The following is a 24,634-nucleotide window of genomic DNA, read 5'->3' as shown; positions in this document are numbered from 1 at the left end:
TATTATTTCTCAAGAATTTCAATAGCCTCAGCACATGTGTTTAAATAACATCAGCCCACATTTAAATGTATTATAGCTTAGAATCACTCTTTTAGAATCACTCTTTATTCTTCAGTCTCACCTTTCCATGGGCAGTAACAGTTGCTAACGCAGCATCTCTCATATGCGTCCTGACCTCAGGTGACCTATCACCCAGGGCTTGAGGTACATAAAAGGAGAATAGATCCTGTATCTGGTCTGTAGGAAGAAGTGGAGAAATCTTCTCTAATGCCAGGGCTACCCCACTGCGGCCCTCCCATTCATCCAATGGAGGTTCCCCTATCTGTCGTCCAAATGAGTCCAGAACTGGGGGAGGCATCTGAATGCAGAGATGAAAACTTTTTTTAAACTCTTGCTACTTGTAACAACAGAATTAAGTTACACATAGAAAAACATAGATTCTATAAAGAAGGAAGTCAAGTCTAACATCTTTACATGTACAATCTATAAAAGACAGTGCATAATGTTAAACTACAGAGATCACCTGTTTGCTTGACATTTTTTTAAAATTCTTGTCTTTTTAATAAAACAGTTAAATAAAGTGAACAAATAACTTTACATAGAGCTTCTCCTGGTATTTTTCCTTGAGTTGTTGGATGGTGGTGGTGATCAGTTCAGGGTGACAACTAATTGTTTTTTCCAGGGCCTTGGCTGCAGCCTTCCTCACAATTTCTTCTGGGTGTATGATGTCATCAATCAAAGGAAGACACAGATCTTCATATGGTTCATCAAGCTGGAGTCTCTCCCGTAAGCTATGAGGAACCATTACAAATTATAAGATATATATACAAACAAGACTAAAGTGCAGAGTTTATTTATTACTGTGAATCATATTTGTTTCTTGTTCATAGATTCCATGGGTCACCCTCACCCACAAGTTTTCATCCCCAAAAACAATAAGTTTGCAAATGTATCCTTTCAATAAATCTTCTCTATAAATGAGTTACCCACAAAATCACAAGTATGTCATCACCAATCAGTAAAATTTTGATTGCCCATGAATAATGACCCCGCAAATTAAAATGATTCCAAAGTATTCATTCTGATTACATTTTAGAAACATCAACAAGAGGTGATTTAACTTCAGTTCAATGTGAGACTTACATTTCAGCTAGTTGTTTAATGTTGTCATCATCATCATAACTAACAACCCACACCCTCTGAGCTATTTGTAGCCCAAGGTCAAGGTCATCATCAATATTCGGCAGGACATCTGACAGCCTTATCAGTCCCTGTGATGGCCAGATAATTGCAAATAAAATCAATGTTCAAAATATGCAAATTATAAATTTTATCTTCAACTTATAAATGTTCTGAGATTCATCCATCAGTGTTTCAAAAAAAAAAAAAAAAGAATATATAATCAGAGGCCTAGGTTTGCTACAAGAACTGTCATCGGGAAATTAAAAAGTTTTTTTCAGTAGTGTGTATCACTCTATCCATGACAAATAAATGACATATACCTTTACCAACTAACTTTGATAATACAATTACCTGATTAATGATCTTAAACATATGACAGAATTCAACAAGATTTCACCTGTAAAGCAGAATCTCTTGATGTAGCAGATGGTAACTTCAGAGCTTCTAACAGAACCACAATGTCTTTCTCATCAGCTTTTGCACACCCCTCTTTTCCTGAAATGGAATCTGCCACCTCCACCAAGGCAGTACTGGCCAATTGTTGAATCCTAGAGGAAGAGGTTGTTCCAATCACTTGGAGTAGGGTTCTCAGGATATCATGGTGAGGAAGTAATTCAGGGTTGGACTGAAAAGTGAAGAGTACTTGTATAGATGAAATGGACAAATACATGGTATTGTAGAGTTGTTAGAATCATCTGTCAACTTTTAACTTGGAAAATAAGATATGCAATTATACACAAATTTGCTATAAATTATAATTATGTATGATACATGCATGTTTTTTTTAAAAAAAATAAAATCAAATATCTACATTGTTTATTTTCATTAGTATTCAAGACTTTTCTTTTCATGCTAAGTTAGGTATAATATTCATCTACATGTATATATCATATGGTGGCTCATTATTATCAGGATAGAAAACTTAAAACCATTCATATACACTTTAAAGAACAAGTATTTTAACAACAAACACTAACAAAATTTCCAGACTTGGATTTTCTCATCTGAGCATGGGCAATAATCATCTTCAGGCTCTGACACATTGTTAATTCATCACTGCCCACTATTTCTCCCCCATTACGTAAAATGACAGCCAGAAGGTAATAAATAAACACAAAAGTGGAGGCTTCAAACAATTCAGTCTCTCTGTCTGGATCAGATGCATCAGGCACTGATCTCTCACACAGAACCTGTACAATGTGTGTGGCTTGTTCTCTGACTGAAACCCGGGTCCATTCTTCACTCATGGGACAAGCAGGTTCTAAAAGCCGGAGACCAGTATTGCTGACTTTCACGCCTATAATACAAACAGAAGGTTTAACTGCTGACAAGAAACTTATTTGCCCTTGAATCCTGACAATTAAAAATACTGCTCTGTAAGAAAAATGTCTTTTACTTTTCATAATACAAGATACATGCATCAGTTTAGTAATTTTCTTTATCTACTCTCTTCATTCATCACACTCTATTGTACCAAAATATATATTCGATACCAACCCAGCATTCTTTCCTCAAACACTGCTTGACCTAAGCTTAGGTACACTTTGCTGGCTTCTGGGGCTCCAAGGGGAGACTTCAGTAGTGGTACAAGACACCCACAGAGTGCCTTCATATAATCACAGGTAGCTTGACTGTTACCACGGAGACAGGCCTGAACGATCTGACAGCCACAGCACAAGGATTCATTCATCTGTAATACAACATCTACACATATATCCAGCCGTCTTCATTTCTAAATTAATATCATGAGCATGTTTGTAAAGAATAATAAAGAATTTTTTTAAAAAATCCTTATAATGTTCTAAGGAAAATATACAGAAAGTAGTTGTATGCACGTTTGTCTTCATGCATGTTTAATATCCTTTGCATGCATTAGTTTGACAAATTAATTATGGAGTTTGACATATGATATTTCATAGTTTTAATCTAAGTCAAGTATTTCCCTTTTCATAAAATGAATGACAAAGCTGGTTTGGTTCCTTAAAATTTCAATTTTTTGGACCAAAATCTAGCAATAAGAAAGCTATGATTTAATTAAAGCTTAATCTACACAACATTGGGATTCTTCAATATCAATATGATCAACACTGCCCTGCTGTTTTGAAGAAATTTTTTCCCTGTATACATGCATTGTGTAAAATTTGGTTCCCTGATTTCAGCCCAACCCTAACCCCAGAGTCGTAACTTAAAAAAAAAAAAGAAGAACAAAAAACAAAAACAAGAGGCCAATGGGCCTCACTGCTTACATGAGTCATCTTAGTCCTAGTGGACTGGAGAATTTATTTTAAAAAAAATCCTTTTTTCATTCCAATGAAAAATGTAGACCCCATATTTGGGCCCCAACTTAGCCCCAAGTGTTTATAATTCAACTGAACTTGAATCCACAGTGTGGGGATGCTTTATTATCAATATGACGTAAATGGCCTTGCTGCAAACTTTTCTTGAGAAGAGAATTTGAAAAGATTTTATTAATTAATACATGCATTGTATATAATTTTTTACTCGATTTTCACCTACCATAACTGCTTTGTCCATAATTTGAAAAAAAAAAAATTGTATTCTTATAATAACTACATAACAATGTAATTTAGTGTGGCCTTGATACTCTAAAAATTTAAGATTTTCTTTTTATTTCCATTGCAAACACAAATAAAAATCTGATCCCCTCATGTTGCCCACCCTATCCCTGGAATAATCATTTGAACAAATCTGAGTCTACACTTTCCAAAGACACTTTGCATATAACAGGTAATATCACTAATCATAGCCCTGCTGTTTTTGAGAAGAAGACTTTTCAAAAAAAAAAAAAAAATCCTATTTATTCCCTTGTAAGCCTTTGATCCTCTATTGGTGCCCCACTGTATCCCTGGGGCCATGATTTAAATAAACTTGAATGTGTACTACATGTACTTGCTGATGTTTGCATATTAATATCACTCATCATGCCCCTGCTGTTATTGAGAAAATTTTAAAACAGTTTCCCAATATATTTCAATGTAAAACTTTATCCCAAAGTGTGGCCCCACCCTATCGATTTCAAGTAAGTTTCACCTTTTCGGGTCCAGTGGTTTTGGAGGAGATTTTTAAATGAGCTTTTCAAATTTTCACTATTTCTTCATTATTTCCCCTTAAAAAAGGACATGGACCTTCTTTTGAATAAACTTGCATCCCCTTCACCCAAGGATGCTTAGTGGCAAGTTTGGTTGGAATTGGCCCAGTTGTTCTGGAGAAGAAGTGAAAAGGTGAAAAGTTTACAGATGACTGAAAACCTGACTAACAGATGCCAGACACTCTTTGATCAGAAAAGCTCACTTGAGCCTTTGGCTCAGGTGAGCTAGAATCCTTCTGACCATTTGTAAAAAAAAAAAAAAAAAAAAAAAAAAAAGACACAATGCTATAAGCCATCTAGACAGAGACATCTGACATCATGATATCTGTATACATGCATGTCTCAAATATGCACTAAGAACAACACAAACCCCGTAAGAAGCCCCACCTTAGCTAGCCTCTTTCTGATCTCTGTTTCCTTGTCTTTCTGGGCCTGCAGCATCTCCTCTTGTTTCTTAGTTAGCTTTACGGGTTCCTTGACTTTTTTCCCTTTCTTCTTTTCCAACTCCTACAAAAACATTTCTAAAATGCTTACTTCTTGAAATCTTTGGATTATTTTTTAAAGAAAATTATTTCAAGGTAACTGAATTTTCCTGACCTTCTTGAGCTCTATTTCAGCCATTTGTTCTTCATATGAGTATAATTTGTTCTCTCTTTTTATGTTGGCTCCCTTCCCATCTCCTGAATTTTCAAACCTAAAATCATTCATTAAATGTATCTTTTATTAACCAGAAAACGATAAAGTCATTTAGGACTCAGTAGTATGCTTCCGCATAAACAAGACCTTGACCTTTGAGCAAGTGGCCTCAGAATCTATAGGGATCCCTTTTAACTCTGTAGTAAATAAAAAGTCTGCATGATGAAATATACAGAAATTCAGTACCATGTTGAAATGATTCTGACCTTGACTTTGGAATGAATGACTCCAAAATGTTTAGGAGTATTCTTCTTACCATTCTTTACCTATTCAGTGAAAATTTTCTTTCTAGTTTAAAATATAGCACATTTACTGTGATGCATCACTTAAATAAGTAATAACCATATAAAAAGTCTTGAACCATTGGCCTTGACTTTAACTTATAAGACTTCTTCAAGATTTTATTTCAAAATAAAATATCGACGTAAAAAGATCCCAATGGTCAGTGAAAGATACTTGACCAATTGATTCTAAGCTCTTTAGATCTTTTTCTCTTATGATTACCCACTTAAACACTACATTAAGAAGTCTGTATTCTATAAAATGTCCAAGTGCATCACAATCGTAATGTTAATAATCTTGACCCCTGACCATGACCTTTGACCAAGTGACCCCCAAAACTGCAGGTGTCTTTTGTAAACATTTTTCGCCTAGATAAGCAGTGAGAATGAAGTCTGTAAAATAAAAAATACACAAGATAATGCATCATAATGATGTGTTATGATAATGGTGACTATTTTGACTCTTGACCTTTGTGTCATCTACAAAAACTTGATGGTACTGTATGTTCTTCTAATCATTTTCACCCTATAGACTGTAGATCACCAAATTTTTGCGGAATAAGATATTTGGTATATACATGTATAAGTGAGGCAAAATTTTTTACGAATTCTGGTTATTGTTGTGTATATAGTCCATACTAATAAATATATACGCAAGAATGAAATTTTGGGGAGCATACCATCATATGTAATTACATGAAAATAAAGTTTTCACAAATAAGTGATTTACAGTAGATAATATAAAGTCTGTAGGTTAGAAGTACATTCTGTCAAATAAAAACTTTGATAGGCAAAGAGGCAGAAGGATTGACTTAGTGATTACTTAAGGAACCCACATCTTGATTCAGGGGCCTTTTTTTACCTATCCCTTAAATTTATTAATATAAAAATCTTTATCATACATGTAATTCTATGACTACTCAGACTTACTGCTGCAGTAGAGATTTGTCATACAGTTCTCCCTCAGGACAACAGAAGGTTCCATACTCTGCCTGTGTCACCAGTAACAGTTCACTCTTACCAAGTAACTCTGTACTGTAGGCTATCACCTTGGGCAGGACCAGGTCAGGTGCTATCCTCACAAATGTTGACAGGGCATTCTGTGTGCACTGAAACATGAAGCAGGATTATTTTAATGCTTCTCTTGAATTTTCTTCAGGGACATTAATTTATGTCAATGTCACAATACTACTAAATGAATATACATCTATTTACCTCATCTAATGCTGTGCCTGTTTCCACAAATCCTAAACATTTGTCTACATTCTTCATTAAAAATTGTCTAGCATCAAGTTTTAACTGATACAGAATATCTGTCCAGGTTGAAGCATTATAAAACACTGAAAACAAGAAAATACAACATTGTAGTCAATCAGTTGAATTTCTGCTGATACAGTTGTACTTTGTTATCCTGAACACTGATATCTCAAATATCTAGGGTATGTCAAAGTGATTTGGCAGTCCCAACTCCCTTTTCTTTATCTTTTTTAACATCATTATCTTGAACCCTTGGATATCTCATTTTATCTTGGTCCTGTCAAGTTCAAGATAACAAGGTCTGACTGTATTTTTTTAGAAGTTTTTTTTTTTTTTATTGAAAAATCTCAATTCTATTGTATTCATCTTTATGAAAACATATAATGACATACCTATACAGGGGTGATGAGCTGATTTGACAGTTGCCATGGCAATGGTCTCTGCGTCCTTGGGGTCAGCCTTGTCTACAGAGGTTACAGCTATGAGACCTCTCACTAAGACGACTGGAGTAATGTACTTGGTGACCTCTGGGGAATTTTCTTTTTCACTGTCCAGTGTTTCTGGGTCAATTAACTGTAAAGGAACTTTTCTGTGGAATCCTACTTCAGTACTTTTAGAATGCATATCTAATCATCTCAAAGACTTTTGAATAATTAAAGCTTTTCACTGGAGACTTGTGCTATGACTTGAAATTCTGACAAGTGCATTTTCCACATTACCACAAAACATACTCAATAAAAAATTACTCGGAAATTTTTCAAGAAACAAATGAAACTTACCTTCTGCAATTCCAGCATTTCTTCGTATTCTTTCACAAGACTTAGACAGATGGCTGTTCCACCAAGTAAGGAAACTAATCGCTTCACTACTTCTATTGCTTGTTTCCTCACAGCTCGAGATTTGTGTGTAACACAGAAAACTAAGGCTTTGTAATATGGTCTACAAACGAAGCAAAAACTGCCATGTCAAGGCTTAGCTTGTAATACTGCCATTGTGTTTTACTGCTAAATAACACAATTAAAATCTGGATATACAAAGTATTTCATTTTTCTCTGGCTATTTTAATGTCTTTAAACTACATAACTTACTTTGATATTTTTTCAGTCATTTTTTGGGGATATTCCAAAATCATTTTTTCTGCTAGGAAAACAACATTGTTCAAGACTGAAAAGAAATGAATGAAATGAATGAATACATGATTTTTTCCAAAAAATACAAAAAAACATGAGCTCAGTTTTGTTGTACAAACATGCTCTCAAAACAGACATCAAAAGTTTCTTTCTTCAAAATGTCAATGCTTAGGCCAAATTAAAAGTTATTCCATGATGCCAATAACAATTCAAGAACACTCTTTAAGAGGAAACATACCATCATCACTAACTGAAGACAAAAACTTTTCCTGTAGGAAATACTGCTTGTTGTTTTCCATGGTGATGGACCAAAATGGTCCCATCTTGGATTCTGCAATTGAATAATGCTCATTTCTATAACTATGGAGCAAAAGAGTTCTCTTTAATTAATTAATGACAGACAAGAAACGTGTATGATATTTGAAGTACATGTAATTCATGTCTTCCTAAAATAAATGAATCACTAAGGTGAAAAAGATATGACAAAAACATTTAATAAAAAATTGTGACTCAGGGGTAGACGAATAGAATTTTTCAGTACTTGCCCTCGGACAGGTTACCATCGTAAAATTACTTGTCCTACCAAAAAATATGCTTGTCCCACTTTTTTCTTAATTAACATAAAATTAAAGCATTATCGTTAAACATTAAATTATTTCTCAACTGATACGTACACTACATGGGGACGAAACTAGAAATAAAATAGCTTAATTTTTTGCACGGAAAAATTTAGGGGTAAGTCTTGTTCCAGGGAGATTTCTTAGCTTGTGCAGTGCGCATAATTTAAACTTTTCTCTGTATTACTTTAACATCCCAAAATCCTCTTCAACTTTTTTGACATGGAATCGATAGCTGCTATGTTTTACGTCCTGTGTGTATTTTAACTACACATAAATGGGTAAATTCTAGAGGAGTTCCGACCGAAAAACAGGTGCTCTACTGTGATTCATTACATTTCAACAGTGATAAAACAAACAACATTTGATTTTTTGTTAACTGGAGAAGCACTTGTCCGCGGGCAGGTACCACTTATCAAATAACTTGCCCGCCAAACAAAATTGGTTGTCCCGGGCGTCGGGCAATGCTATTTGTCTAGCCCTGGTGACTGTAATTTTAACCCTTGATTTTATAGTGATTTCAGTGTTTTGTAGCAACATTTTAATTTAGTTCCAGAATATCTATTATATAATGACTTTGAAAAAAACAAACTGGTGTGCCTTGCTGGATGGCCATGTTTTGGGGTGTTAAATTGACTAAACCTAATTTCTACTCCATAAAGAAATGTCTGATAATGCAAGCATGTGTTTTTTTTAAATTTATTATTATTATTATTTTTTTTTGGGGGGGGGAGTTCCTTAATTGTGACAGATCAAGTCATCCTTCATCTTCAAAACTTCGGGTCCTCATGGCTGTGGTACCCCAGACAAACTTCTGGGGCTTTCATGAATTGACATAAAATGTAAATTGAAGGGAAGCAATTAACACCTCAATGCATGTGTTACAAGTTGCTTGTCATTGAAAAGCTTAATGTAATTGGTCGAGAGAAAAAAAAATCAGGATTTGTAATTTCCCAAAAAGAACATCACTGCAGTCTGACCTAAAAAATACAAGAAGTTTGTCGGGGGTCCCATGGCCATGAGTGGATTCAGGACCCCCTGATGTTGTGAGGATAGTCATCTTCTAATATTGTGACTAATGTAAACAGTGTTAATAGATTTCAATCTTCAACATTCCACCACCCTAAATGAAGAATCAATAATATTCAAAAGTTTTTATAAATGTGACTACAGCCAAAAAAAAAAAATGTACAAAAAAATTAACTTTAAAGAGAAAGGTTCACTTTATGCATTAATATTAAACATAGACTTCATACTTTCATTATCCATAAAAAAGTTCCTTCGGTAAGACCAAGTATTGGAAAATGGGCATAATAAAATTACAGTTTCTTTTCTTTTCTTTTTAAAGTTTGAGTACATACAACAAGGAATTTGAAAATGAGCACATCCCTCAATCCAAAATATAAAATGTCAATAACAAACTTTAGTAACAGTACTGCCAGTATATTTTTGTAACTTCTGGATCAGAAGTTGTTCTTTATTCAAAATACTGAAATATGTTTACAGTTTTTCAAATAAGGCCCTAAGTGAACCTTACTCTTTGCTACTACCTGTCAGGTCACTACATGTATCTATGAATCAATACATGTACATACTCATTTAATTGAAGGTGGTACACTTATGTTCTCTTTTTTATTTGATTTAGACAAAAACTGCAGGGGTAGGTTATCAATATTTTGCTAAAGAACTCAAGGCAAACATAGGTCTTACATATGAATGTTTATGATCAGTTGAACTTCAAGCTCCTTTTACCAACCTGATTGGATATCATCCACCACTGAAAATTTAGCTAACAAACAACAAGCAGTGAGAGCTTCTGTCACCAGCTGTGATTGGCTAGACTGATTGACTGCTTTATTGATAGTTTGTGTCAGAATGTCCAGTACTTTGGAGGTCTGTGTCAAGGTATCACCTAAAATATTTAGAATTCAAAATCATTTTACGTGTGTTGAGCTGTACTGAAAAGTGGCAAAAAACATGAATAGATCAAAACTCACAGTGTACCTACCATGAAAGGAGGCATTCATACACTGAAGATAAGCATTCCTGACAGCTGATGTAGACGTTTTTAAAGTTATTCCTTTCTGTAAATTTAGTCGCAATAGCAATTAGTCAGACTATCAATATACATAAGATACTCTTTTTTCTGTTCCTTTACAATGCAAATATGCACATCTATTTAAAAAACATTACATCACCTTGAACCACTCTATCACTTTGTCTGGAACATTTATGTAGAATTTCTCACACCAAAGTGACATCATGTTCAATGCAGTGACAAGAGTGGCTTCATGAACTGAAAATCAAAAAAAAATATTCAATGAATTATTGATGTATAATAACTTTTGTATAATTTACATCTGTTCAGTGTAGAAAATACTATTCAATCATACAGATGCTATGAGTTGTCTCCCTTACTCTCACTCTGTAGTAGGGGCAGGAACTTCTCAGCCACTGTGGTACTTAGACTTTCCAGTGTGTTTGCGCCGCTGACAGAATTCTGACTGACACTTCCTATCGCCTGAAGGACACTGATTCTCTGGTCAGCAATAGTCAGTTTCCCCTCAGAACCTGCAAAACACAGATTATAATCTTACCAATAAAGGATATCATGTAAAACCTATAAGCACTTAACCTGTATCAGGCCAAGCATATACTTGTAAATGTTAAAGGGATTCAACTTAAGGAAAACCATTTAAATATACATCTAAATGTACGAGGGCTGTTAGAAAATTATTGAGACAATTACTTTTACTCCACAAAGGACAGAGATAAATTCATAAAAATTCGTCAACATTTTATAAAGAACAAATAAAACTATTGTGCATCATTTCTAATTTATAGGATAACTAAATAAGTTCTGGTGAAATTATAAACAAGCATATGTCTATTGACCTGGAGCAGCATCGCTACGTCATTTTAATGTCACGTCACGTCAGCTGATATTTTCTCATTGTGAAATGATCGGGAAGCATTCAATCTACTTTCTCTGTCATTACATATAGCATTCCAAAATTCAAACTGTCTCTTAAATGATTCTTTAAAATAATTAAAATAAAACGTGTGCTGTTGCTACCCCAGTGTAAAATATACACGAAATGTCATATACAGGTTGACTAAGTATCATGCAGTACCGAGTTATGCAACGCGAGTCAAAGTTATTTAGTCCGTAATAATTGATGGTCGTTTTTACTCTGGTTGAATTATTTGTAAGAAAAAATATACCAATGAAAAATAAACCCTTAGACATGTTTTATTGCATTGTTATTGTTTTAGCAGGTCATTTAGTCTGGACAAGAGTTCTCAATATCGCTAAACAAAATCTTAGGTATGCTTGCTGCTCCGCCTTGATGTCAAAATACGTTTTCTCGTCGTTATCAGATTGCTATACCATGCTTAAATTTTTTAATGATCTCCGTATTTCTGATCGAAATTCTAACAAACTTGCACAAAATGATATCAAAATTAAATTGAAAAATTATATACATAATTGGAATTATTTTCGCTCTTACTTTGGGTCCACTGAAGTTTTAACGATGGGTGTTACATATATTCAATATCTGATTTCGTGACTGCGCCAGCTACCCCTACCATTGACACATAAATATACCATTGAAAAGAAGAAATAAATGTTTTTAAAATATTTCTTGCTTTTATTAATTGTTAGTGTTTGTCAAATGTATATGCAAATTTTCACCAAAAAACGTTCATTAGAAAGAATAATATACATAATGTCTAAAGAATTTCCAAACAGCCCTTGTATATGTATGTTAATTCAGGCATATACATGTAAAATATGAATACCAGTAAGTCCCATAACTTTTATAGGTACAGTTGAACACACTTAGAGCTAATTGCCAGGGATGGACAATTATGCTTCATTATAAACGTTATTCATTACATTCGTTATGTTCACAATACTTTTTAAAACTATGGGGAATGAAAATCACTTTGCTATAAGCATAAAGTCATTATAAGCATGTTCGCTGTAAGCGTGTTTTACTGTATTAGTACATGTATTTTGTTGAATTCCAGTAACTTCTAGAGTCATTATTCTTATCAACTTCAAGCATCAAAATGGCATATTTAACCTTCATAACATTGTGATAATGTATATAACCATTGTACTAACCATTCAGGACTCCAAACAAATGGGAGACCAGTTTTTCCACAGCTCCCGAGTCACTACACTGTTTAGCAAGATTGGTAAATGCTACAGTTGCCTCCTGGCGAGAAACATCTTCTTTGGAACAAAGTTGTACTAGTGAAATAAATATACCATTGATTTAGAAACCATTCAATGCAGATACTGAGAACAAACACATAAAATCATACCCCAAACCCTGTACCAGTGACTTCACCATATGTAAATAACCCTGGATCAGGTTCATCACACTTTCACAGGTTATAAATTATATTTCAATCAATATTTCAATATATCAGACTTTCATGTGAATTAGTTGAATCTGATTCATCAAGAAACATATCATAATAAATACTGTTTCTCTCTGAATGATGAAATGATGCAACAACTTTTTTCAGCTTGCACTGAACAAAGTAACAGTCAACATAATTTCACCCTTTTGAAAACCATTGTCAAACTTGACTGCACCTCCATTGACAATGGTTTCCTTGTGAAAATTTTCAACATTGCAATATTTATGCATCATGTTATAAGCTGACATTTTTTTTTGTATCAAACTTCACAATGCTAGCAATTTTGAACTTGTAAAATTGACCTATATGACACAAATCTTTGTGTTAAAATAAACTTAATTACTGTTTACAATTAAACATCTTTTTTACAAATGACCTTAAAACCTGATGAAATGACCTTGGGCTATTCCAGGAAAAAATGTATGGGAGGGTTGGACGGCACTTCATATATTTTTTTTTATTGGTAGTGGGGGCTATAGCAATTAAATTTGCATGGGTGGTTGTCCTCATCCGATGTATATTTCGATGGGTGGTTGTATTTATTCTCACAAATAATCAACTGTTAAGTACTTCTGTCCTTTTCATTTGTATTTATAAATCAGTAAATACCGATTATTTTTTTTTAATCAAACACTCGCCCTAAACAGTGGTAAAAAAGTGTGTTTACATTGAAAGTGAAAGTAGTAGCGAACAAACCGGAAACAAAGGCAGATAAATATAAAGCATGTGACAGTATGACTGCACTGACAGTGGAGGATTAGGATACGGATTCCTTGTGCTTTGGACTCCATGCTTCAGTTTATTTTCGCCAGTTTAATCAAACATGATTAAATTGGTAAATTAAATGATATTTGAAACAATCAGAAAGATCGTTTTATTCTAAACCGAAAGTAGAAAAAAAAACCGTATCTGATAATGAACATTTTAGAGCATGGCTACGGAGTTTGCAAGTCAAATAGTTTACTGTACACCAACTGCAGTGTAAAAGGAAGATGAGATATGTGTTAAAACAAAGTATTATGTTAGTTACATACTAGTCCTTAACCTGTAAGTGTCAAATGTAATGAGTTCATCCCTTCAACCCCCCCCCCCCCACAAAAAAAAAGAAAAGAAATCGGAATCATTTTGTTAATTGTCATGAACAAGGTGAAAGAAAAACTACCAATGATATGTTATAATTCACAATATATATTTTGATTAATTGTAGGAATGTCATGTCTAGTATATTAGTTTTACCGCTACTTGAACTTTACAGATTACAATGTCATGCATCATCTAGAAACAGATATACAAATTACTATAATTAAGGCTTTTAGTGTTGTGCATCATAGACCTAAAGGAGCACATTTTATTAAGCTGTAGCAGGAACCTGCTTCGGATAGAGGCCAAAAGCCAACAACTCATCCAAAGTCAGATAATTTACAGTATATGAAAAGAGTACATAAAATTTTATTTTATATATATTTGACTATAAGACAATTTTTAAAAAAAAATAGATGGGTGGTTGTATCAAAAGCATTATTAATTTCATGGGGGGTGGGGGAGAAGGTAATTAAAAATGTATGGGCGGTGGGGTAAAAATAAAAGTGCCTTCCAACCCCCCCATACATTTTTTCCTGGAATAGCCCTTAGGTCAATCAGGTCATAGGAAACCATGGTGATCATGATCTTTTCTCACAATATGTGCTTCTCTACAATATCAGCATTGTGTAATTTTCTAAACATTTACAATAAGTTTGTTCAATAGTCCAGTTTCAAGTATCATTTTAATGGGCTGGACACAATTACATGTACACAGACAAACAGACAAAAACTGGGGATTCCTTTACCTGCCCCCAATATTTCAATTGCAGGAGTATTATACATGTACTTTCTTTAATGTTGATGCTACTCCTCCAAAGAACTTATCCTCTAAAAGATAAATGTTCACTTACTTCCAAGAGGCTTAGACAAGTCTTGAACATACTGTCCGAGATCAATGGTCACCCCAAGCAAGAGACTTGCAACAGCTGAAATTGCATAAATCAAATCAGACCAATATGTACTGTGCATACACAATTGTCAATTAAAATTATTCAGTGATAAAATGAACACAGGAATTTACCCTCCAAAATGATTTCTGGACTTCTTAACATGGCTTTCTGTAATGCTGGAAGTACATTTTCTTTGAATTCTGCATGATTCAGGTGTCGCAGCAGCTCATTACAACTCTCCTGTAACAAATTTATTCATTAATACACATGTATTTCTACTTTATAAAAACAAATCTGGATAATAATCTTCAACATACTGTAGCTACCTTATTCTACACAAGTACTAGTGATGGAAAATTGGAAAAAAATTAAAATCGATTATCGGTAATAATCGGCTGGGTATAATCGATTTATAATTGATTATAATCAAAATTTTTAATTTAAATGAAATAAATATAAAAAAGTTAAACTTATTCACATTTCAGACAGACCTTTACAAAAAAAAAATCATTCAATTACATATAATATTCAAAAATAAATGGAAAATAATATTTCTTTACTTTAAAAAAAGTTCTATATTGAGTTAGAATGGGAATTTATTTTTAACAAATATCTCATTAAATATATTGAATGGGTATATTACTGATATTTCATTACATACATTTATTTCATGGAATTACAAGTTTTAAAAGTAGTTATCCAGAAACTGGACTTGTATTCCTGATAATAATTACGTTTACAGATTGTCTGTATTAAAAATGTTTTCCTGTGTATAGTAAAACCTTCTAATATTGTCCATTTTCTGTTATTAGTCTGACCCTGCATTCAATCATGGCGGTAAAAATATCAACATTGCATGGATTCCTTCGATATTTTAAACATTCTTCACTACTTTTAAACTCTTTGCACTTGGATTTGGTAATAAAATTAAAGTATGACAATTTTATTTTTTGTCAGCGATGACGGCGACATTTATTTCTTAATTGATTAGTTGCATCGAAGAGCTCCTAACGATCGACAATCGATTGTCGGCCACAATTGTTCCATCACTAACAAGTAACAAGTCTTGAAATGGCCCTTAGATGTCAAATCGCAAGAACAATAATTTGTGAGTGGACAGTTGATCAAGAGATATCACATGGATTTCAAGCACCATAACAATAAAAGCGAGGAATTTTATTCCTTGATTCGTCCTTCTCATAAAATTATTTGATAATTAATTTCTCACGTATATTTAGGAATCTATTGTAACGTATGTCAAGTAAAAATTAATCTCAAGTTAACTGAATTTGGCAAAATTTCTTTGCCACATTCTTACTCTAATATGCAATTTCGATCAGCTATTCCTAATAAGCTGTAAAAATCTTCATAATAAAAAACTTTACCAATAACATCTTGGATGGTTTATTACGAGTACCAAGAATCTGTTTTACATACATCTCCACAAAAGGACCCTGAAAATTATATGAATATACATTTCTTATAATAAAACATCTTGAAATATCAATATTTAATGTATATCAAAACAATATATCTTATACATGTACATATCAAATATGTGGATATACCTATTATATTTATACATACAAGTATACACATCAAATATTATAAACATGTAATCTTTATTTTGAATCTTTATTTCTCTGAAGTGATAAACCTATTACATAAACATCAATAATAAATATAACTTTACCTTTAATTTTGAAAGTAAATCTTGGTCTTTGGTTTTGGCTAGATGTTTCAGTAACATGGAAACAGCACTTAAGTTGAACATTGATGGCTCTACCTCTTGAAGAAGTTCTGCATACATAATTGTCTTCTCCTTATTCTAAAACAAAAGAACATTCTCCTCTTTTCACTCAGCACGAAGTAATGAAAGTAAGAGATACATGTAATCTAAACTTAATGTGTAAGGTCTATATGATTTGTTGTTGTACAAACAATAGTAGCTGTCAAACTAAATACACTCAGCAGAAAGCCAATGGTTGTGTGCAATTATTAAAAACAAAAGGAAATTCAGAAAGGGAATCATTTTGAATTCACAAATTCTGAATTTTACATGTATCTTTATTAGAAGCTAAAACAAGCATTTTCCTGAGCATGCACTGGTGTCCATGTATTTTTTCTAAAGAAATTAAAAATTCAAAATCATTACAAGCATGTTTACCAATGAGAACAGTCTCGACATTTTCCTGAATGTTGATTCTGAAACTGATTTCCATCCAGCAGCTAGGGCTCCATATATCAGTCCACATTGGACGCTGACCTACAAATCACATAATACAGTGTAGTATGGTATGTATGTGAAATATAGTAAACCAGTATTTCTTTGCGACAACTTTTATTTGTATTCTTTGTTTGAAATCGATCTGTGACTACTAATTTATGCAAATGTGAAAACATCATACATAAATATGAAATTCAATGCATGATTTGTGGTAAGAAATATTCATGAATAAATGAAGGTTGGCAAAACATGCAGATATTTCTCACAGTCTAACAAAAGTTAGTTTACAGTACATGTAACTTTAGCACAATAAACTCTTTCATTTTGTTATGATGCTTCTGAATGAAACTTGATAGAAAAATTAATGATAATAACTTAGCATGTACGATGGAAATAGTGTATAGAACAAAGTACATGTTAATGAAACATTTAAATTTTCAAACAGCATCAACATTTTGAAAATTTGAAAATAAATGGCAATTAATAATTTTATTGTGTGATATGACAATAAAGCAAGATGAATTACAAAATCTGACATACCAAGCTTTTTACGTCATTTTTGTCACATTTGACATTTGCCATCCAAACTTCTTGCAGTACAATACATGTCCAGGTTAGGGCAAACAAAGCATCACCTGATGAACTGCGACTATAATTCACATTTTCCTCAATTATTAATATGTTACTCTATCAATTCGCCAAGCTTAAAGATAAGCTGAATTACGCAAAAGCTATTTACACGTATGTATTGATAAATATGTATTTTGCCTTCTAGACCATAATTTTACAAAGTGAGGTTTTATAAATTATTGCTATCAAATACATGTACCTTGCATGAACTCTTTTTTTCTGTGCTTCAGATTCCGAATTAAGAGCCAATGAAACATTCTTAAGGGTGGCAACAGGATGCACTTTAGCTAGTTCCCGCACAAGGTTTCTTACAGCCTGCCTGGACCTGTTGTCTTCATAACGACCAATGGCAAGAGAAAGGAACTTGAATACACCTTTCACAGCGTTTTCTGGGAAATCTAATAATTGAGTCATTGAATAATGTATAAAATATTCATATCAAAAGAAAGTCCTCAGTTGAAAACAAATAACAGATAGATTACTAACTACAACAACAGTAGTTGATAAAATGAAATTTAAATGTTTCACAGTACAAATTTTAAGCAGATAACATGAGCAAGTAAATGTAATATTTTAAAGCAACAAGTCATACTCTGAAAAAAATAAAAGGCATTACCTTACTTTATTACTTATGATGATTTAAGATATTCTTTATGTGCTTTATGTTGGAAATTAAATTCACTGAAAGGTCCCTATAAGGATACTGAGTATTCTAATTAATATTACAAGAACTTTAATTTCTTAAAGAGTAATTTGAAAAGAGTGACCCAAAAAAAATCATATGATAGTCTGATTTATATGATAGTCCAATTTATATGACTATCATATAGCAGGTATACATAGCGTTTAGCATTATGGCATGTCTAACTGACCAAGAGTATCGAATCTGCACACCTGTAACTCACTAGTCTGAAAAATATGTGGTGGATTACTGGTACCAGGAAGATATGAATATCTCTGAAGAATTGGGATGGAGGACAAAGTGTTGCCCATCCCATTTTTTGGGGACTTTCTGAGCTTTAGATTGGCCACAGAAACAACAGATACTAAAGTCAGATCAAGTCATAGTGATTTAATTGGTGTCAGAATATTCTGACAAGTCATCTTCTGCGACATTTAAGCACTGAATTAACCAATTATTATTTTTGGATGTCCTTGGTCGTATAGCAGCACCTGGCTGTACTGGCAAAGTAAATACCATGCATTAGTATGGTATGGTAAAAGTACTTTTTGATTTCCTCATGACAGATGCATGTATTAATGTTAAATTGGGAAACAACAGGTCTATTAGTATTGTGTATATTTTGACAAATTTGAGTATAGACTGCCACAGGGTCAGTATTTTCATGTTTTCTAGAATTAAAACATAAAAGTTTGAGAGTGGACGTGGATGAACGTTTTGCCTGTCCACTTTTCTCAAGAGTTATCTTGATCATTGACATTATGAACAGAGAGAATTCGAACGCACACTATCTCTTGACACGTTTTCAATATTAAAGACTTAACTTTCATATATGTTCCTTAACAATAACTTTATTGTATATGACAAATAGAATAATATTTTCGGTTCATATCTAGTAAAGGGACATCACTCACCGGGTTTGCCAACACATACTGTCACGTTTTGAAGCAGACTGATTCGTTCTTTCGTGCTTGATGTCGTAACCCGCTGAGCAAACCTCTTCAAAGTCTCAGCGCTCTATGAATAAACATTAACATATATTTTAATAAGCATTTTATGTGACAAAATCTATCAAAGTACACAAAACAGCAAAAATAATAAATGGCCCATACCGAAATTTCTTCTTTTTCCGCCATGCTGGTTGTGCAATGTGTTTCGTGATGCACTCATGTAAGTTCTAAAAATTCTTTAAGTGCTAGAAATATGTTATTTAGTATTTTTATCTTCCAACTCCATTTTGAAAATAAAGATTTACACCTTTATATCTATATTATTTGTACTACCTATTTTTATCGATTTAGAAAATCAGACCATCACGTATACCCGACTTACAGCATTTCGGAATACTTCGGGAATATTGAACAGGCACGGATCCAAAAAATATCCCATCACATTACAATATGCAGATTAAAAGTTTGTTTTCCATGTTTTCATAAACTTGGGGAAAACAATATTTGATGAAATATTCTCAGTGCACATTATTTTTTGCTCATATTCTCGAAAGCTGAATATTAGCCATTCAATGGGCTTGTGAAGGGTTCTAGACCCAAATGATAGTACTTTTAACGATGGCATTGATGAAAATAATAACTGTGACACTCTAACATTTACAACTGTTGTATTTTCCTTTCACTCATTCTGTTACTTCACATCTCCCCCATTTCTTTCTTCTTTTTTTCTTTGAAAGGGGGGGGGATGTGTTTGTTTTAAGTTCGGCATTTTCTTGCTTCATCTCCATCTCTTCATATTCTGAATGTCCAATTAATTTTTTAAAGGGAGCATTAGGACTTGTTTAGCGGGGATATACGTATATGCTTGTGATTTTGATATTATCACAGGCGGATTCAAAGGTGTGGGGGTTGGGGGGGGGGGGGCAACTTCCCAAAAAAATCTGACAAGGAAACAATAAAAAAAAAAATAAATAAAAAAAATAAATAAAAAACCCTAAACTGACCAAAATTGGGGGAGGGACTTCCCAAAATTTTCTGACAAGCAAAATCCAAATCCAGATCCTGGAATTTGCCAGTGCTCAACCTTACAACATCAAAAAAAAGGGGGGGGGGCAAGTATCTTAAGGAAAATTTACTATAGCAAAATACTATACTCAGAAAAATGTGTGGGCGGTCCCCCCCCCCCTTCCACGTTCTACGGGCCTGAATCATTTTTTATATGTTATTAGAAATCAAACTGATAATAACTAGCAAAATAATAACTCAACAATACATGCAATAATAATCATCATAAAGGAACATGATGGTGGTTGTGATGAATAGTCCAATATTTGAACATTTGAAGGTAAGAATTCTTCATCAGTTTTGACCACTACAGTACTTGACCGACTTGGATGAAAACATGTAGCAGAATGATGTGTCTAGTAAGCATTCACTTCCCTAACAAACATGTTTATATTGTTATACGTTTTAATTTACTCATCAAATTTCAACCAGGTTTGAGCATTTTTAATGTTGCTTTAGTTATTGATTATCCCTATATCTTATTTTGATACCTAACACAATCTATTGATAATGTGAAGGGGAGGGGAAGAGGGGGTCTGTTCCGATGTCTCAGCACACATAGATATGACTGAGTTGTATTATTTCAGGGCCTATAAGCATAATGATTTAATTATAATGTTAATTTCACGTTTTATTCACGAGTCCTTTATTTTTGCATAATTACGAGAGACAATCTGTTCGCGAAAATTTAATTTTCGAATGTATATTTGTATTATCAAAGATGATATACAACAGTAACCAAAATTTATGGGGGGGGGGGGGGTTCCCTGATAAATTAAAAAAAAAAATCTCGCGAAAATAAGGTGTCGCAAAAAATGTTGTGATCTACATGTACAATCTTGTTTAAGGAGGAGTGACCCTTTGCTAAGACAGATAACTCAAACATTGATAAATCACTATGCTACCTTTATTTCATCTTCAATGATCTTTCGTCCCCACACTATAAGGGATGCTAGTAATAAATTACCGTAGTTTGAATTTCAATATTATTTCCATCATCTGTTAGGAAATTGTCATATCTATCGAAAAGCCATTATCCTCCCTTACTTTGGATAAGAGTTTTTCCCCAGAAGTACTGGGTGTTTCAGTATTTTCTCATATTTACCGTAAAAAGAATACATTTTTAAAATAAATCTAATGTTTTGAAATTCATATGTACCAATCACATACTTTACGTATGCCTTTGCAGAGAGATGTTCACTATTATGAAATACATATTTTTTTGTAAAAATGTTACATTCATTTTAAAATTACTATATACAAGTTGAGCAAATGTCAGTCACTCGATAACATAACCAAGAATATCATGAATAAGCCAATGCATCTTTTTTGCTTCTGATATTGACTCCATATGAATATTTGTGGATGCTCTGATTCAAGGATAAGACAGTAAAATATTCTTCTTTCTGATCTCTCCTCCTCTATCCATTCAGTAAGTCGGTATCAATATATTCTTTTATTAAATATACAGATGCGGTTTACAAAATTGTAGCGGTGTAAAATTTATCTGCTCATTTTTTTTTTAAGAAATAAAAAATGAATAACACTGCCCCGACTACCCTTTCATGTCTTTGTATTTACAGATACTAAACAAAATTCAAAATTATAAGATAAAAGGACATTCATCACCAGCTTTAAGGACATGAGTACTATAGCTGCTAAAAGAAAACAAACTAGGAAGTTGAAACATATTCTTTTCAGGTTGAAGTATTGACCTGTGGTTGATAGTATAGTGAAAAAGAAGGTAAACTGGAACCACAAAACTTCAAATAATTGTAATGTAGAGTTCAATAAACCAATTAACCTAATTTCAATGTCATTGTGTTTTAGTGCACCGATTTTCAATGTTTTTGGGATGCTTGTTTATTGCTGTACACATTTGATTTTACAGGACATTACACATTTGCGCATTTTCCCAATGCTAATTTGTAGTTTACTTACACAGAGAAACGAAATAATGGGTCTAGGGCAATTTCATCCAACATTGCATGTGAATCACGTTGCATTGGTGACAGACAGTTTTAGTATCGTGTTATTTCGTCAGATTGCAACATGGTTCAACTTGTGAGTTGATGTTGTGGAAGTATAAAACACGTGTTTCCTGCTGTCAATTTCTAATTATTTATCACACCTGTATCGGTGTGAAACTGAAATGGGGGTCCAGGATAGGAATTGAATTTTTCAATATCACAGGAATAATTGCTCATTTCTAATAAGAGAAAATATAATTATTTTTAAAAAATGTATTCACATTTGCGGATTCATTTTGTGTTTTAAACAAACTTTTCTGTAGTTTTGAATTCAACTTATAACCCCCAACAGAACCCACTTTCTCCCACTATTTCCTTGTATTCATCTACAAGTGTTAAAAAATATATCATGAAAATCTTGTTGAAGAATTTATGTACAAACAATTCATCAAAGGAGAACAGAAACCGTGAAGTAAAAAGTCCGGAGAGGCTTATTTCACCACACTTACAAATGAGAGGGTTGGATAGATAGCTCCTGGATTTCCAGACCAAAAACAAAGGTCAGTTGTTTATCATCATAGGCCTTTTTAAAGTGTACAAGTAAAATGCGATTTGTAATAAACTGAAAGTTTTTGTTTAATTTTTTCCTTTTTGATAAAAAAAAAATACTAAAGGAACGAATTTGAGAGAGAGAGAGAGAGAGAGAGAGAGAGAGAGAAAGGTATTCCGTTTCTCGATTTAATGTTTGGTACCCAGGGTGTTTCTAGTAAACTTGGATCTAAACTGACAACTTTGATTTCAGGTTTAATTTCATTCGTCTTTTCGAACTGAGAAATGTTTAGTCTGGTAGCCGTATCAAGTTTGGTGCTTCTCCTGCATACAGTTACGGGACAGATGCACTCCCAAAGACCAGGTATGTCGTCTCTTATTCTCGGGTAATAAAAGATTATTAAATTTATTTGTAAGGACTAGCCGTAAAATACCAGAAAAGTATTATACATGTATTTGTCGAAAAATCATCACGATTCTCTCTTCCAACAGGAATGCAGTTCCCTCACACTTCATCTGGACAGATGAACCGACAAGCATCGACAGGTATTTTTCATCTTTACTAAATTCATTTTTGCATTTACCCCGGTAAATTGTTTCCTGCAGTATCCTATTTGTATAGCAGACGTTGAAAAAACTTGATAATAATTTTTTTGACAGGTATGCAGACTGTGCGGAGTTTGGGGGCCTGTTCCTGCCAAATTCGCTGCTGTCCTGATCATACCTCCCCACGGAGACTCCCTCCCTATACAAATCTCCCACATATTTATTCCAGCAACTGTTGTGGATGCGTTTACTGTCCATCCTTTATTGGACCCGGTCCTTTCTTTCCAATGGGATGGCCAATGCTTACTCCATTGTCGTCTATTCAAATGGCTATGGCAACGGCAAATGAACCTCCAGAGGCACCGGATGCGCCAGATACTCCGGATGTTCCAGACGCTCCTGAACTGGAGGGTCCGGAAGTGGCCGATCCTCCAGAATTAGAGGGCCAAGAAATAGAAGGAGACGAAGAAATAGAAGGAGAAAACGTCGAAACTTAACCTGGTTATTCAATCAACCACTGAAATTAAAACTTTCATTTCAAACGAGCAGCTAGCTATTGAGTGGTGCTTAAGCGAGCGTGGTACAATACATACTGTAGTGACAATTTTTAATGTTCTCGGTGTTTCATATTTATTGCAAATTTGTCAATTAAATCTTACTCAACATCGTCCCTGTGTAAATTAAGAAAATAACATATCATTTATATACCCGATACACACAATAAATACATCTCGTTCTCTCTCATATTGAACATACTGTATTGTATTGTACGTATGTAAATAGCAACATTTTCCATTCTCGAGCCTTTTGGGGAGGGGGGGGGGGGGGGGGCAATGTTCAGCTTGGAAGGAGCAGAGCTAGAATTGTGGGAGAGGGTTGACACAATACCAAATTGTTTAGATAAGGATAATAAATGCACAAAGGAAAGCCAGTAATTGAAATACCAAAGCTCGATGGTCGAAAAGGGGGGGGGGGTGTTAACACATTTTAAGTTAATTATTTATGTTCAGTGTTTGCCACATAAGGTTTACAAAAACATTCGGGCATATTGGTTCCTAGGGCTATGATTTTCATTTCATTGGCAGGTTTATAAAGAATTTCAAATGACATTTTCACCATTCAAAAATCGCACAACTCGCAAGCGAGTCCTTTTTCCACGGGTACACTATCAGTATGCTGGACATACTTAGTACTGCTTTTATTTACTCTGCGTGTCCAGTTTTTCTTTTTTGTTTTCTTTTTATCATATTGTGTTTTAAATGTTTTGAACAGTATATCCATTTCTTTGATTGTAGTATTGGAGTTTGGATAATTGTGATGAATATAAATACTG

At 33.6% G+C, this 24,634-nt stretch overlaps 2 protein-coding genes across 2 annotated transcripts in view; one reads left to right on the top strand and one right to left on the bottom strand.

The window, feature by feature from the left end:
* LOC133206302 (stalled ribosome sensor GCN1-like) overlaps positions 1–19,384 on the bottom strand; it is a 39,723-nt gene extending 20,339 nt beyond the window's left edge. Inside the window, exons 1-28 of the mRNA XM_061342254.1 lie at positions 19,334–19,384; positions 19,136–19,238; positions 17,739–17,937; positions 17,450–17,558; positions 16,850–16,948; positions 16,376–16,510; positions 16,068–16,136; positions 14,814–14,922; positions 14,644–14,718; positions 12,405–12,533; positions 10,691–10,843; positions 10,471–10,568; positions 10,281–10,356; positions 10,029–10,184; positions 7,894–7,986; positions 7,614–7,689; positions 7,305–7,464; positions 6,918–7,098; positions 6,484–6,608; positions 6,199–6,377; positions 4,889–4,985; positions 4,679–4,798; positions 2,680–2,872; positions 2,160–2,479; positions 1,580–1,807; positions 1,144–1,271; positions 599–791; positions 122–358 (exon numbers count right to left, since the gene is read on the bottom strand). Coding sequence (XP_061198238.1) covers positions 122–358; positions 599–791; positions 1,144–1,271; positions 1,580–1,807; positions 2,160–2,479; positions 2,680–2,872; positions 4,679–4,798; positions 4,889–4,985; positions 6,199–6,377; positions 6,484–6,608; positions 6,918–7,098; positions 7,305–7,464; positions 7,614–7,689; positions 7,894–7,986; positions 10,029–10,184; positions 10,281–10,356; positions 10,471–10,568; positions 10,691–10,843; positions 12,405–12,533; positions 14,644–14,718; positions 14,814–14,922; positions 16,068–16,136; positions 16,376–16,510; positions 16,850–16,948; positions 17,450–17,558; positions 17,739–17,937; positions 19,136–19,238; positions 19,334–19,357 — 3,864 coding nt within the window. The 5' untranslated portion in view covers positions 19,358–19,384. The remainder of the gene's footprint in view (positions 1–121; positions 359–598; positions 792–1,143; positions 1,272–1,579; positions 1,808–2,159; positions 2,480–2,679; positions 2,873–4,678; positions 4,799–4,888; positions 4,986–6,198; positions 6,378–6,483; positions 6,609–6,917; positions 7,099–7,304; positions 7,465–7,613; positions 7,690–7,893; positions 7,987–10,028; positions 10,185–10,280; positions 10,357–10,470; positions 10,569–10,690; positions 10,844–12,404; positions 12,534–14,643; positions 14,719–14,813; positions 14,923–16,067; positions 16,137–16,375; positions 16,511–16,849; positions 16,949–17,449; positions 17,559–17,738; positions 17,938–19,135; positions 19,239–19,333) is intronic.
* Positions 19,385–23,040: 3,656 nt separating this feature from the next.
* Positions 23,041–23,912, top strand: LOC133204868 (uncharacterized). Its single transcript, XM_061340611.1, has 3 exons — positions 23,041–23,119; positions 23,248–23,301; positions 23,416–23,912. The coding sequence occupies exons 1-3, from the start codon at positions 23,041–23,043 to the stop codon at positions 23,796–23,798; spliced, it is 516 nt and encodes a 171-aa protein (XP_061196595.1). The 3' UTR covers positions 23,799–23,912.
* Positions 23,913–24,634: the final 722 nt, after the last annotated feature.

Source organism: Saccostrea echinata, unplaced genomic scaffold, assembly GCF_033153115.1.
Source record: "Saccostrea echinata isolate AGI-Se365-2 ecotype Australia unplaced genomic scaffold, CSIRO_AGI_Sech_v1 ptg000054l, whole genome shotgun sequence".
NCBI lineage: Eukaryota > Metazoa > Mollusca > Bivalvia > Ostreida > Ostreidae > Saccostrea > Saccostrea echinata.
The sequence above is the reverse complement of the archived record's forward strand: the minus strand, read 5'-3'. Positions and strand labels throughout refer to the sequence as shown.

What these genes read in the sequence shown, in the direction of transcription:
- LOC133204868 (XM_061340611.1), top strand. Translation starts at nt 23,041, where the DNA reads ATGTTTAGTCTGGTAGCCGTATCAAGTTTGGTGCTTCTCCTGCATACA. An exon ending in GATGCACTCCCAAAGACCAG is followed by an intron (nt 23,120 to 23,247) that starts GTATGTCGTCTC and finishes CTCTTCCAACAG; the next exon opens with GAATGCAGTTCCCTCACACT. An exon ending in GAACCGACAAGCATCGACAG is followed by an intron (nt 23,302 to 23,415) that starts GTATTTTTCATC and finishes TTTTTTTGACAG; the next exon opens with GTATGCAGACTGTGCGGAGT.